The sequence below is a fragment of the Kwoniella europaea genome, chromosome 1 (assembly GCF_036810445.1).
Source record: "Kwoniella europaea PYCC6329 chromosome 1, complete sequence".
Classification (NCBI taxonomy): Eukaryota; Fungi; Basidiomycota; class Tremellomycetes; order Tremellales; family Cryptococcaceae; genus Kwoniella; species Kwoniella europaea.
The window spans coordinates 1,454,673-1,465,670 of record NC_089487.1 but is presented as its reverse complement, the minus strand read 5'-3'; the positions used below and the strand labels follow the sequence as shown (position 1 = coordinate 1,465,670).

Below are 10,998 nucleotides of genomic sequence, written 5' to 3'. Positions count from 1 at the left end.
AACGTAACCAAGTGCGGGTACGTGGTGATTGGTTATTTTTGGAACCACCAAATCGACTGTAATAATGAATACAAAATATGCATCTAACTATGAGGAAACACCTTATACACAGGTTACAACCGAATGTATGTACAACATACGATGATTCACAAGATATGACGAACAACTCATAGCAAACAAAGCAAACGAAACAACTGTAGATACAATCATCCACCATCCTCTTCTTCACTACCTCTTTCAGTCCCTATCCCCTTGCCACTCAACGCAATCATATTCATCCTCAACAACCCTTGTCCACCCGATGATCTCCTCCGTCCACCAATCAAAGGTCCATACACCCTTTCCTTCTCTCCTCCTCCAATCCCGATACAGGTATAAGGCGGAGAAGGCGACAAGTTTCCATCCATATCTCCCAACTCAATCCCCACTTTATCCAATATCTCGGCTATCTTCCTCATCTGACCTGATTTCCCTGCATCTAACGCTATCTTTCCCAATTCCAATTTTACCCATTTAAATCCATCTAGATTAACTCTTTTCAATCCCCTTGGTGGATCGTCAGCTAACCCATTGAGGAATGATAAAGTATCTTTACCCCTCCTACCTTCTGAGGCAAGTTGTCCATCCGAGTTTGGAACAGAAGAAGATGCTTGCCATTTATAAATTGTAATCACACTTAGAGGATGATTAGGTGAATGTCGAAGTGATTCAATGATCAGTTCCAATTGGTCATAATCCGGTATGAGGAATGATAAATGTTGTAGATTAGGATATAATTCCAAAATCTTTTCACATGGTATCAATCCGTCTTCTACAGTTGACCAAATAGAGTATTTGCTTTGTAGATAAGTTAACGATCTAATCTTGTTTCCGTGGACCTCTTGGAAAGTCGATATAGAATTGCTTGATGAAGGAGTTATAACCAGTCTCTTCAGATTGGGTAATTCAGACTGGATCAGACCATCTAACAGATGACCAGAATTGACATCTTCCATTTTCAACGTATGTAATTTGGGTAAATTCAATATCCGAGTTATACTCTCCACCTCGTCTGAGTTATGTGTTGTTGTTGAACCGATAACGTTAAGTACCTCTAAATTTGTACTTCTCCTTAACAATTCCACCAACCCATTAGCATAATCTGCGTGTACCCCTTCTAAACATTTCAGATTCTTGATGAACGTTGCATATCCAGCTTCCTCTAAAGGGATTGGGAGTGATCCCGAAGGTAATTTGAGATGAGCCAAATTGGGTATCAAAGGGAATATCGCCATAACACTTTTACGGATTTCCGTTGGATGAATTCTTGAAGATATTGTACTGAGGTCAAGGAGAGTGATGTATCGACCTGGGATGGAGAATGTATGAAGATTGATATCGGACCATTTGGAATCGCCATATAACACACATTGAGCTAGAGAGGGGAGGTTGGTAGTTAGATAAGGGGAGGAGTAAAAGTATTTCATCACTAAGGGCTATATCAATCCATAAGCACGACCAACAATGATTTTTGAAATTATATTGATGGGTAGACTTACCTTCCAAGCTTTACATACACCCATTAGGCCCCTCGCCGATCTCGTGACGTCCCTTCTCTCTTCCAATTTCTTCTCAGCAGATATCTTCCCATTGATCCCGTTCCATGAATCCCAAGATGGGTTGTATTGATCTTCTAGATCTGAGGGGTAGGAGGAAGAAATGGATAGTCGGTGAAAGATGATTCGACGTATGATCTCGAATGGGAGGCTCGGTAAGGGGCCATTTGAGGGAGGTGGTGAGGAGGAACCACTTGCGGTGGGACGGAAAGGGGGTGAGAGGGGCATAGTAGCAGATAGTGAGATCGATTGAATAAGTCAGAGTAGAGAGCTGACGAGGTATCGTATCCCATCCGTCTGTATATGTAGCTCTCACGCTATTATTGATGCGAATAGGTCGATCGATTGATGGAAGATGGAAGGGTCGCGCGAAGGATCATCCACCGCAAATCCCCCCTTTGTCCAGCTTTATCACAGGTCCCTCAGAGATCTTGGTAGCCGTCCTCTATGTTTGATTCTGATCGATGGCCACTGATAGTTAAACGTGAACTGACCTTTTTGTTTACAACACAATGCAAGTCACGACTGGACCATGTCATGACGCATTCCATGACTAACCTCGAACCTCGTACTCATTCCGGAGGACATGTCCGATATAACCGACAAGGGGGTCTTAAGTGGGCAGTGTTAATAAGGTACACCCTCAGTATCTGACAAGAGGATATTGGTTGATTTTGCTATGCATGATGGTCAGTGAAATAGTCTGAGTGAGCCTCAAGCATGCCTAGATGATGGTGAAGAGGGAAAATGATATTCTCTGCTTGTGATATAGGGAGTATCGAGTGGGAATATCGTCCAATGAGAATCGAATACGGTGTCAGCAGAGTGAATTGCCACTTACTCGTACACTCTCACTCCACCTTTGTGAATGAGTGAAATCAAATCGGCTGACCGATCAATACTCGATAATATATGAGTACTTTATCAATCAACTTCAATCCTTCAACTTTGATTGCTATTCCGGATACGTTGACGATCTACACATACTTGTATACTGCATCCATTCAATCAAATTCGTCAAAATGGCCTCAAGCTCACTACGACAAACCTTCGCCTCTTCCTCCCGTCTCACCTTACACCATTTCCACTACGCCCCTCTTGCCCCCTCATCATACAGACTAGCATCAACCTTGGCTCAGACGTTATCCCAACCGTCCAAATTTGAGAATATCCCTTCTTCAACTTCCTTTACAAGTCCAATTGCCGATCAGAACTCAAAGGGTAAAGAAAAGAATTCACATGCTGCTCCTTCTCCTGCTGCGCCAAGGAGGAAAGTAGAATTGAAAGGGAAGAAAGCAGCTATCAGTATGGTAAGTTGACATATATCCTCATGTCAGAATCAAGGGCGTCCCTTTCATCTTATCGATATACTGTAATACTCTCTCTCTCTTTGTATACCGAACCATTTATTTTGATATATTGTTTTACTCGTATAATTTGCTAACCCCCCTTCCACAGACACCATCCGCCATCTCCCGCCTCAAAGCCCTCATATCATCCCCCACTTCACCCAAATTACTGAGAATATCAGTCAAATCACGTGGATGCGCCGGTATGGCCTATCATCTAGATTACGTTTCACCCCCAGGTGGGAAATTCGACGAAGTCGTCGAACAGGATGGTGTTAAAGTGTTGATCGATTCAAAGGCCTTGTTTAGTATCATTGGAAGTAAGATGGATTGGAGAGATAATAGGTTAAGTCAGGGGTTTGTCTTTGACAAGTGAGTATAGTGTCAATCTCGATTGTCACTGGATATCAACACAACATCCTTCGACGAATGGATATGCAGACGCTGACTTTGTTATTTTCATCATTATAGTCCCAATGTGGTCGATACTTGTGGATGTGGAGAATCATGTGAGTGTACACCGCTTCCCACATCACCATTACCAAATTGACTAAGCTGATCGATATGATTTGCTCAATACAGTTAACATCCGACCTTGATCGATCTCATTAGATATTCACACTGTTCCCCTATATATAGAACCGATGTACACTCTCATGTATCTCTTATTGATTGATTTCATCCGGTCACTTATCGGCGGAATTAAGAGACACACTTGGCTGCTATCACGTTCAAATCCATATTGGCAGTCTCATACCCCATATCCAGTCATGGATTTTCGTCTTCAGCCATGCGTTGTATGCAGCTGTAGATGTACTAAAGAAGTGGTGATATTAACTTTTCTGTCACTTCATCCGTCTATATTGAGAAAATCAATTAATCACAAAGGTGAACCAAACCATCTATATGGAAAAAGAAGTATTATGAACAATTAAAAAGACTCTAAAAGGTATGACGACTACCGCTACTAAAAGGGGAATTTTCTTCTATCATGATGAACTATGAACAATGTGCTTCTTCCTTTTTTGTACTTCCATTCCAAACCTCCCCCTATGACTAATGATCAGCCGCTTCGACAGCAGCGTCCATCTCCTCCTTCAACCTCTTCCTCTCGGTAGTGATCAGATCGTCATCAGTAGCTTTTTGGATCCATTTATATTCGGTTTTGGGGTATTGTACTTTTCCTGAGGCTGCGTGGTCTACGAACCAAAATACGAGACCGGGGCTGTGACCATCGTAGGATTGTCAGCGAATCTCGATCAGGTTGGTCAAAAGTCGCAAGAGACGTATGTAACAAAGGAATTATGCGAATAAGGCAGAACAGTTGGATTGTCATGTCTGAGTTTCAAGCGGGCAGACCACTCACGAGGTAGGTCTAACCCTCGAACATGGTAATCCCTCTTCAGGTTTATCCAAAATGGTAGACAACATATCTTGTTTACCTTCTCCTGAAGCTACGAAGGCGCATCTGAAAGCGTGGTTGAGGACTTGATAGCTGTGAGAGCATGGGAAGGATATCAGCCAAACAGCAACTCATTGTACGCCAAGGCGTAAAACATTGCAAGTTGTGAAAGAATAGTTGAACAGTCACAGTAGAGGAAGAATGTTTAAGAGGAGCTGCTCTTACTCACGTAAAAGTAATCCTCCTCTTGGGTGGTTTCGGACTATCTTGAATTTCCGCCACCCATCTATCGTTCTCCGACAAAAGCTCATGTCCAGGGAACAAACTACATGTATGACCATCTGGACCCATCCCCAATAAGATCAAATCGAATGTTGGATATCGGGCAGCGTTCGCTCCAGCAAATGTGTTGACAAGTTGTTTTTCATAATCATCTGCAATTTCTACAGCTTCATTCTCAGCTTCATCCTCTTCCTCCTTTTTGATTTCTGCCGTGGGGTCAATCCTCGTTTGTTCCCTGAACAATTCGGTGTTGAGCGTATGGATCTGTTCTTTCTTTATCGGTACCAGGTCCAAGAAAGCTTTTGAGCACGCAGCATAATTTGATTCGGGATGATCTAAAGGAACGATTCGTTCGTCTGCAAAGAATACTTGCCATTTATCCCATTGAATTTCTTTTATATCAACTAAGGGTTTAAGATTGTTTGGCAATGAACCACCTGAAAGGGCAATGGTAAATACACCTCGATGTTGGATAGCATCGGTTTGCGCTTTGAGAATGAAATTCGCTAAAGATGATTGGAGGTGGTTGGTATCGTCGAATGAGTACAGAACGGGTGGAGCGGATGATTGAGGCATGTTGAAGTGGGAGAGATAAGCTGTTGGGTCGTGGTGGAATGAGGTGATAAGTTTGGTTGTTTTGGTAGTGGTGTTTTATTGATTTTTAGACTGGAGTCAGATACACTCGACAGTAGTGGTTGTTTCTGACAATATGGGGTCTGGTGGTTTGTAAGGAGAGTTGTGAGAAAGAAAGGAAATACGAATATGATATGGGATGTTGAGCAATGTTCGTTCGACTACTGGTTATCTCGTAATCGATACTATCCAGCTCACAGGTCCAGGTCTAGGCGTGACGTCAAAAAATCAGTCAGTCAGACGGAAAAAAACCAGGGTGCATGTGCGATCGTTGGAACGGAATGGAATGGAATGCCACAAGAGCACGTTTATCATTGCCCAGAGCTATATCACCGGATAATCCCGCACTCTGCTTGTTCCCATTTGATCCCGTTGCAGGGAATTGTGCTCAGTCGTTGTTGATGCACTCTCTCGTTGATCTTCGCGTCAAGCAGTTACTCATGTTCCTCTTCGTGCTCGTATAAACTTGACAAACATTACGACCACATCGAGATTGTCATCCACTGCTCGCACTCCTCCACCACGTCAGCAAAGCATCAACTATCAACAGACTGAAAAGGTGTCAAGACTGATCATCTGCAACGCACCTCCCCTTGGCTGCATAAACAATGTCAACGCCTAAAATATCAATCAAAGTGTCAACACCCGGTGGACCATCCACCCCTTCCGCCGAACCTACAACCACCGACGCTACTGGCGGGGACGTGACCACTCATGATATCGCTACTGCCCTAGGGAAAGAGAGGGAGAGAGAACCAATATATAGTGGGGAGATTGGGAATATAGGTGGTGTAGGGGAGACTAACGGGGGTGAGTGGTTGTTGAGCACTGCCTAATCGATGATGAACTCCTCTTGCTGACTATCTTCGTTACTCGTAGAATCATCATCAGCCCCAGCTCAGACCGACGAACCGATGGAAACTTCCACTCCAGCAGTAGAAGGCGAAGCACCTACTCCAGCACCTGAAGCAGCCGAACGACCAACACCTCAGCAACTACATGATCTCGCTACGACATACCTAGCAGCTCAGACTCACCCTCTAGTCATTCCATCTTATTCCTCTTGGTTCTCACTCTCCACCATCCACCCAATTGAGAGAAGGTCACTACCTGAATTCTTCTCGTCGAGAAACAGAAGCAAGACACCTGCTATATACAAAGATTATCGAGATTTCATGATTAACACTTACAGATTGAACCCAGGAGACTACCTCACGGTCACTGCTTGTAGGAGGAATTTGGCGGGTGATGTAGGTGCCATCATGAGGGTTCATGCGTTTTTAGAACAGTGGGGTTTGATAAATTACCAGGTAAGTCTTCTCCCCTCAAAACGAAGGGGTTGTGCTGATTCGATAAATTACAGGTCGACCCTGATACACGTCCTGCAGCCCTTGGTCCACCTTTCACAGGTCATTTCCGAGTGACTCTCGATACTCCCAAAGGTCTCTCCAACCTCGTTCATCCAGGAACAAGACCCAATACCGGTTCACTCTCCCTCACCGCTCAAACCAATGGTATAACCCCTCATTCATCCAATCTCGACTTGCGCAAGACAATCTATCATTCCACTTCCAAATCGTCCAAACCTATCAGTTCAGCCGAGGCTACCAAAATCGCTTCTACGACCAATGGCGACAGTGTACCTAAAACACAGACGTTCTCATGTGATACTTGCGGAACGGACTGTACACGAACGAGATACCATTCGATCAAAGATGGTGAATATACTTTATGTCCATCATGTTTCGTATCGGGTCGATTCCCCTCTACGATGTTCTCTGGAGATTTCGTTCGATTGGACGAAGAGACTTTCAAACAATCTTCTTCTTCGGGATTAGGTAGCGAATGGTCAGATCAGGAGACTTTATTGCTTTTAGAAGGTGTGGAAATGTTTGATGATGATTGGCAAAATGTCGCTGAACACGTTGGAACGAGATCAAAAGAACAATGTATTGCGAAATTCCTACAACTCCCCATCGAAGATCCTTATCTCACTTCGGACCCTGCTGCGGACCTTGGACCGTTAAAGTACCAAGCTGGAATTAACGGATTACCATTTGATGGATCGGAGAACCCTGTCATGTCTGTTGTGACTTTCTTGGCGTCAGCCGTTGGACCTGCTGTGGCTGCTGCTGCTGCTCAGAGTGCTTTGGGAGAGTTGGCAAAGGGATTGAAGAGGAAGAGGGGAGGGGAGGACGGCGAGAACAAGGAGAAAGATAAGGTGATCAAGACGGAGGGAGAAAAGGAAAAGGATGGGATGGTAGTTGATGGTGAAAGTGAGGGCGCACAGGTGGAAAATGGAGAGAAAGAAGATAATACCGACACAACAGTAGCTGTACAGGAAAAGGAAAAGGGACCATCATCAAACGATGTATCAAGAGCAGCTACCATTGCTTTATCTTCAGCGGCGTCAAAAGCGAAAGCACTGGCATTACATGAAGAATCGAAATTGTCAGGATTGGTCTCTCGTCTAGTTTCAGCTCAGGTTAAAAAGGTGGAATTGAAATTGAAATTGTTCGAAACGCTGGAAGAACAATTGGAAAATGAGAAGAGGAATTTGGAGTTGGGCAAACAACAGTTGTTCAAAGATCGTTTAGCGGTTAAGAAACAATTGGAAAAAGTGGAAGATATCTTGAAAAATATCAAAGAAAACCCATCTCCCGCTGAAACAGTACAGCAAGTTGGGGAATTGAGGGAAGATGTGATGGGAAAAAGTACGGCGGAGCTGATCAGACCTGTTGAAGGGGTTGTGGAAGTACCGAAATTGAATGAAGGAGAGGGAGAAGTGAATCTACAGAAGTTGTAGGTTTTGATTTGGATTGCTGTTAACTCGATAACTTGGTTGATTTTCATCTGGTATATATATATAAAATAGATGATCTGTCTAAGATATGCATGTACATTATATGTTATTTTACAATCTTCCGATCTCACAACTCATCTTTCACCCAACTTGGTTGAATCCTACCATTCTCATCATTGTGTATGACCTCAATTTTAACATTCTTCCCACTGGCTCGTTTACTAGCATCATATACCTGGCTTGGTATTGCCCCTTCCATAGGAGGATCAGCCAAGTCCATATCATGCTCGAGGTGTTGTCCACCTATAGCTGAATCTTGATTGATCACAATTCCCTTCTCCAACAACTGATTAACCTCTTCTGATCCTAGACCCTTTTCGATATCCACCAGACCACTCCCGTTCGTTCTACCTTTGAAAGCATATTTGATCAATCGTCCCGTTCCAAATAGATACCACCCCACACCCCTTCCTACACCTCCCATCACCACTCCAACAGTCTTATCCAATATACGTCGTTTGAGAATAAACCCAACGACCAGGAAGAAAAACCCTAGAGCGGAGAAAATGATAATCCGATCGAGGAAATCTGCTTTTTCGATTGCTTTTACCAACTGGCCTGAGAGGTCGAGGAGGGAGGTGTACCGATCGTATAGGGATGAAGTGGAAAGTAAGGTTTGGGTGGATGATTCTACATATACATAGGGAAGTTAGGAAGGAAGATATCACGAGCCGAGTATCCGGTATTGATGAATATATGATAAATTGCTTTTACTTACCCAATGTTTGGATCGATAATACCGATTTCTCCAATTCAGTCTGCATCAATTCTGTGGTTCGTCTTAATGCTACAGTCACTTCGTTGGTCTTTGTTTGAAGTTCGTCGTCTTCGCTGAATACCATCAAAGCACCTTCATCAGCACGACCTGTTTATTTAGTTTGGTGTGACAATTTTCGACTCACCCCATTCCAAACTCAGCTGCACTCCTAGCTTTTCCTTTACCTTTTGGTATATCCTCATCTCCTATCCTACTTTCATCCAATTCATACCTCTTATTATTCTTCTCTGATAGCTCGTGTACTCTCGATCGTTTAGTTAGGATAGATCGTTTGGAATCTAACATTCCCTGACGGAAAGATCTCTTGATACTATCATCCAATACTTATCAGCTAACTGTACTACCAACATTGATTTTAGGAGTATGGACCGGGAGTGAGAGACATACGATAGATATTGTTGTTCTAGCTCGTGGACTCTACTCCGAGCATCTTCTTGTTCGTGGGATGGTAAGGAATATGACATCTCTTTGGCCAACTGAACCAATCAATACTTTGATCAGCACATAACATCTTGCACATTGTCCAATGATTTCCTACCTGACTTACATCTAAGTTGTATTTGACCCCTTCCAAGTCACCTCGCATCTCATCGACTAGCTCCTTGTGCAGATCCAATGGCCCTTTACACGATACCAACCTGGGTAATTGGAAGGTCTCGAGGTCTGTTAGACGACGTGGAAGGGAGGAGAGGATGGAGTTGAACGTGGAAGATGACATGGCGGAGGCGTGATGATTATGAGGCTATCTACTCTCCTTCCCTGTTGATGATTGTTTGGAGGTGACAACTGAGCAAAGAAGGGTCAAGTGAGTAAAGAGAGAGAGAGTATGTCAACAGTGCGAAGTGCAATATCGACATGTTGGGATTCCGAGGTTGGTTTGGGTGGTCTCTCAAGTGGAGGTCCCTAAGGTTGCCATGATGAAATGCCAAAAATCCAATATCTTCAGTATCATGCACAATTCACCAAACACAATGTACATATGGCTCATTGATTAGGCGTTTATAGAGCTGTTGATATTTGGTAGCTTGGTAGCTTGGTACGAATGATATGGGTATCGCATGCAGGTTATACAAATTGTTATTACAAATTTCACTTGATTCAATCATCTTCTGTTCCCGTTGCCTTCACTGGCGCATCACCTATTATCCTGCACTATGCCATATTTGTGCTCTTTGCTCTTTCCAATGAAGCCAAATGACCTCACGCAGTTTCCTCACCTCAAGCTAAGCTAAGCTAGTACTGAAATTACATCTCCACTTGTCTCGGTTCGATACCGTGCGATTCGATAGATGAATTCAAAAGTTTATTAAGATCTTTCCTATAATCGAAATGTCATCAAGATTAGCTGAGTTCTGAGTTATGCTGATCGTGAGAGATATAGACATACACTTTAGTAGCTTTCTTCAATAACGTCCATCGGATGATCGAAGGATCCCTTCGAAGAGTTTCGTCCAACCTCTTAAGTACGATAGGAGAAGTATCGAAAGTCATTGTAAAGTGGCTACGTACACACATATACATATATCAGCTCAATCCTTTCACACTGCACTGGCTGTACACATTGTGTGGTCGCATTCGATGGAGACGATGGTTAACTCACTCTCCTCTCTCATGATACTGCCTCATCCGCCTCATCCTCTGAGGTAAAGTCAGATTAATACCCAGCTTCTTCATATCCCTTACTACTCCTCCGGTTGAATGTATCTGATTAGATAAAGAGTTGATGACCGATCGCAAGTTGACCTATCAGAGCAAACGCAACGGAACACAGTCAGCTCAACCTGGTGTAGGTCGTACTCGGGAAGGACAAGAAGCAGGAGCGGAAGAAGGGTACTTACCGAGGAGGTGGGGTTATGTACTGCTATGCAGAATAGCTCGTATAGTGGCATGTTGATTGTATTGGTCGTAATGGGTCTGCGAGTATGCTTTAGGTGGTGTACGTATAAATATATATATATATGTAGTGATGTATAGATGTATAGGTGCTTGGATGGATCGTCTTTGGTTGAAGCTGGATAAAAAGTCGGTATCGTGTAGTTGATCTGATATTTGGGATAATTAACGGAAAACTCATGAGACAAATATTCTCCATTCAT

General features: G+C 43.4%; 6 protein-coding genes across 6 annotated transcripts; 2 read left to right on the top strand and 4 right to left on the bottom strand.

Moving 5' to 3' along the window:
• Positions 1-206: 206 nt before the first annotated feature.
• On the bottom strand, positions 207-1,823 carry V865_000548 (uncharacterized protein; the record flags this gene model as incomplete). Its single annotated transcript, XM_066224378.1, has 2 exons — positions 207-1,475; positions 1,539-1,823. The coding sequence occupies 2 exons, from the start codon at positions 1,821-1,823 to the stop codon at positions 207-209; spliced, it is 1,554 nt and encodes a 517-aa protein (XP_066080475.1).
• Positions 1,824-2,617: 794 nt separating this feature from the next.
• On the top strand, positions 2,618-3,543 carry V865_000547 (uncharacterized protein; the record flags this gene model as incomplete). Its single annotated transcript, XM_066224377.1, has 4 exons — positions 2,618-2,905; positions 3,054-3,316; positions 3,416-3,453; positions 3,527-3,543. 4 exons carry the CDS (start codon positions 2,618-2,620, stop codon positions 3,541-3,543), a joined length of 606 nt encoding a protein of 201 aa, XP_066080474.1.
• Positions 3,544-4,000: 457 nt separating this feature from the next.
• V865_000546 (6-phosphogluconolactonase) lies at positions 4,001-5,204 on the bottom strand (the record flags this gene model as incomplete). The annotated part of the gene is made up of 3 exons (XM_066224376.1): positions 4,001-4,169; positions 4,311-4,439; positions 4,576-5,204. The coding sequence occupies 3 exons, from the start codon at positions 5,202-5,204 to the stop codon at positions 4,001-4,003; spliced, it is 927 nt and encodes a 308-aa protein (XP_066080473.1).
• A 665-nt stretch (positions 5,205-5,869) lies between these two features.
• On the top strand, positions 5,870-8,067 carry V865_000545 (uncharacterized protein; the record flags this gene model as incomplete). Its single annotated transcript, XM_066224375.1, has 3 exons — positions 5,870-6,071; positions 6,141-6,571; positions 6,625-8,067. 3 exons carry the CDS (start codon positions 5,870-5,872, stop codon positions 8,065-8,067), a joined length of 2,076 nt encoding a protein of 691 aa, XP_066080472.1.
• Positions 8,068-8,191: 124 nt separating this feature from the next.
• Positions 8,192-9,620, bottom strand: V865_000544 (uncharacterized protein; the record flags this gene model as incomplete). Its single annotated transcript, XM_066224374.1, has 5 exons — positions 8,192-8,754; positions 8,843-8,955; positions 9,027-9,212; positions 9,290-9,378; positions 9,450-9,620. 5 exons carry the CDS (start codon positions 9,618-9,620, stop codon positions 8,192-8,194), a joined length of 1,122 nt encoding a protein of 373 aa, XP_066080471.1.
• A 527-nt stretch (positions 9,621-10,147) lies between these two features.
• Positions 10,148-10,791, bottom strand: V865_000543 (ribosomal protein S6; the record flags this gene model as incomplete). The annotated part of the gene is made up of 4 exons (XM_066224373.1): positions 10,148-10,220; positions 10,290-10,403; positions 10,503-10,645; positions 10,741-10,791. 4 exons carry the CDS (start codon positions 10,789-10,791, stop codon positions 10,148-10,150), a joined length of 381 nt encoding a protein of 126 aa, XP_066080470.1.
• Between the last annotated feature and the right edge of the window lie 207 nt (positions 10,792-10,998).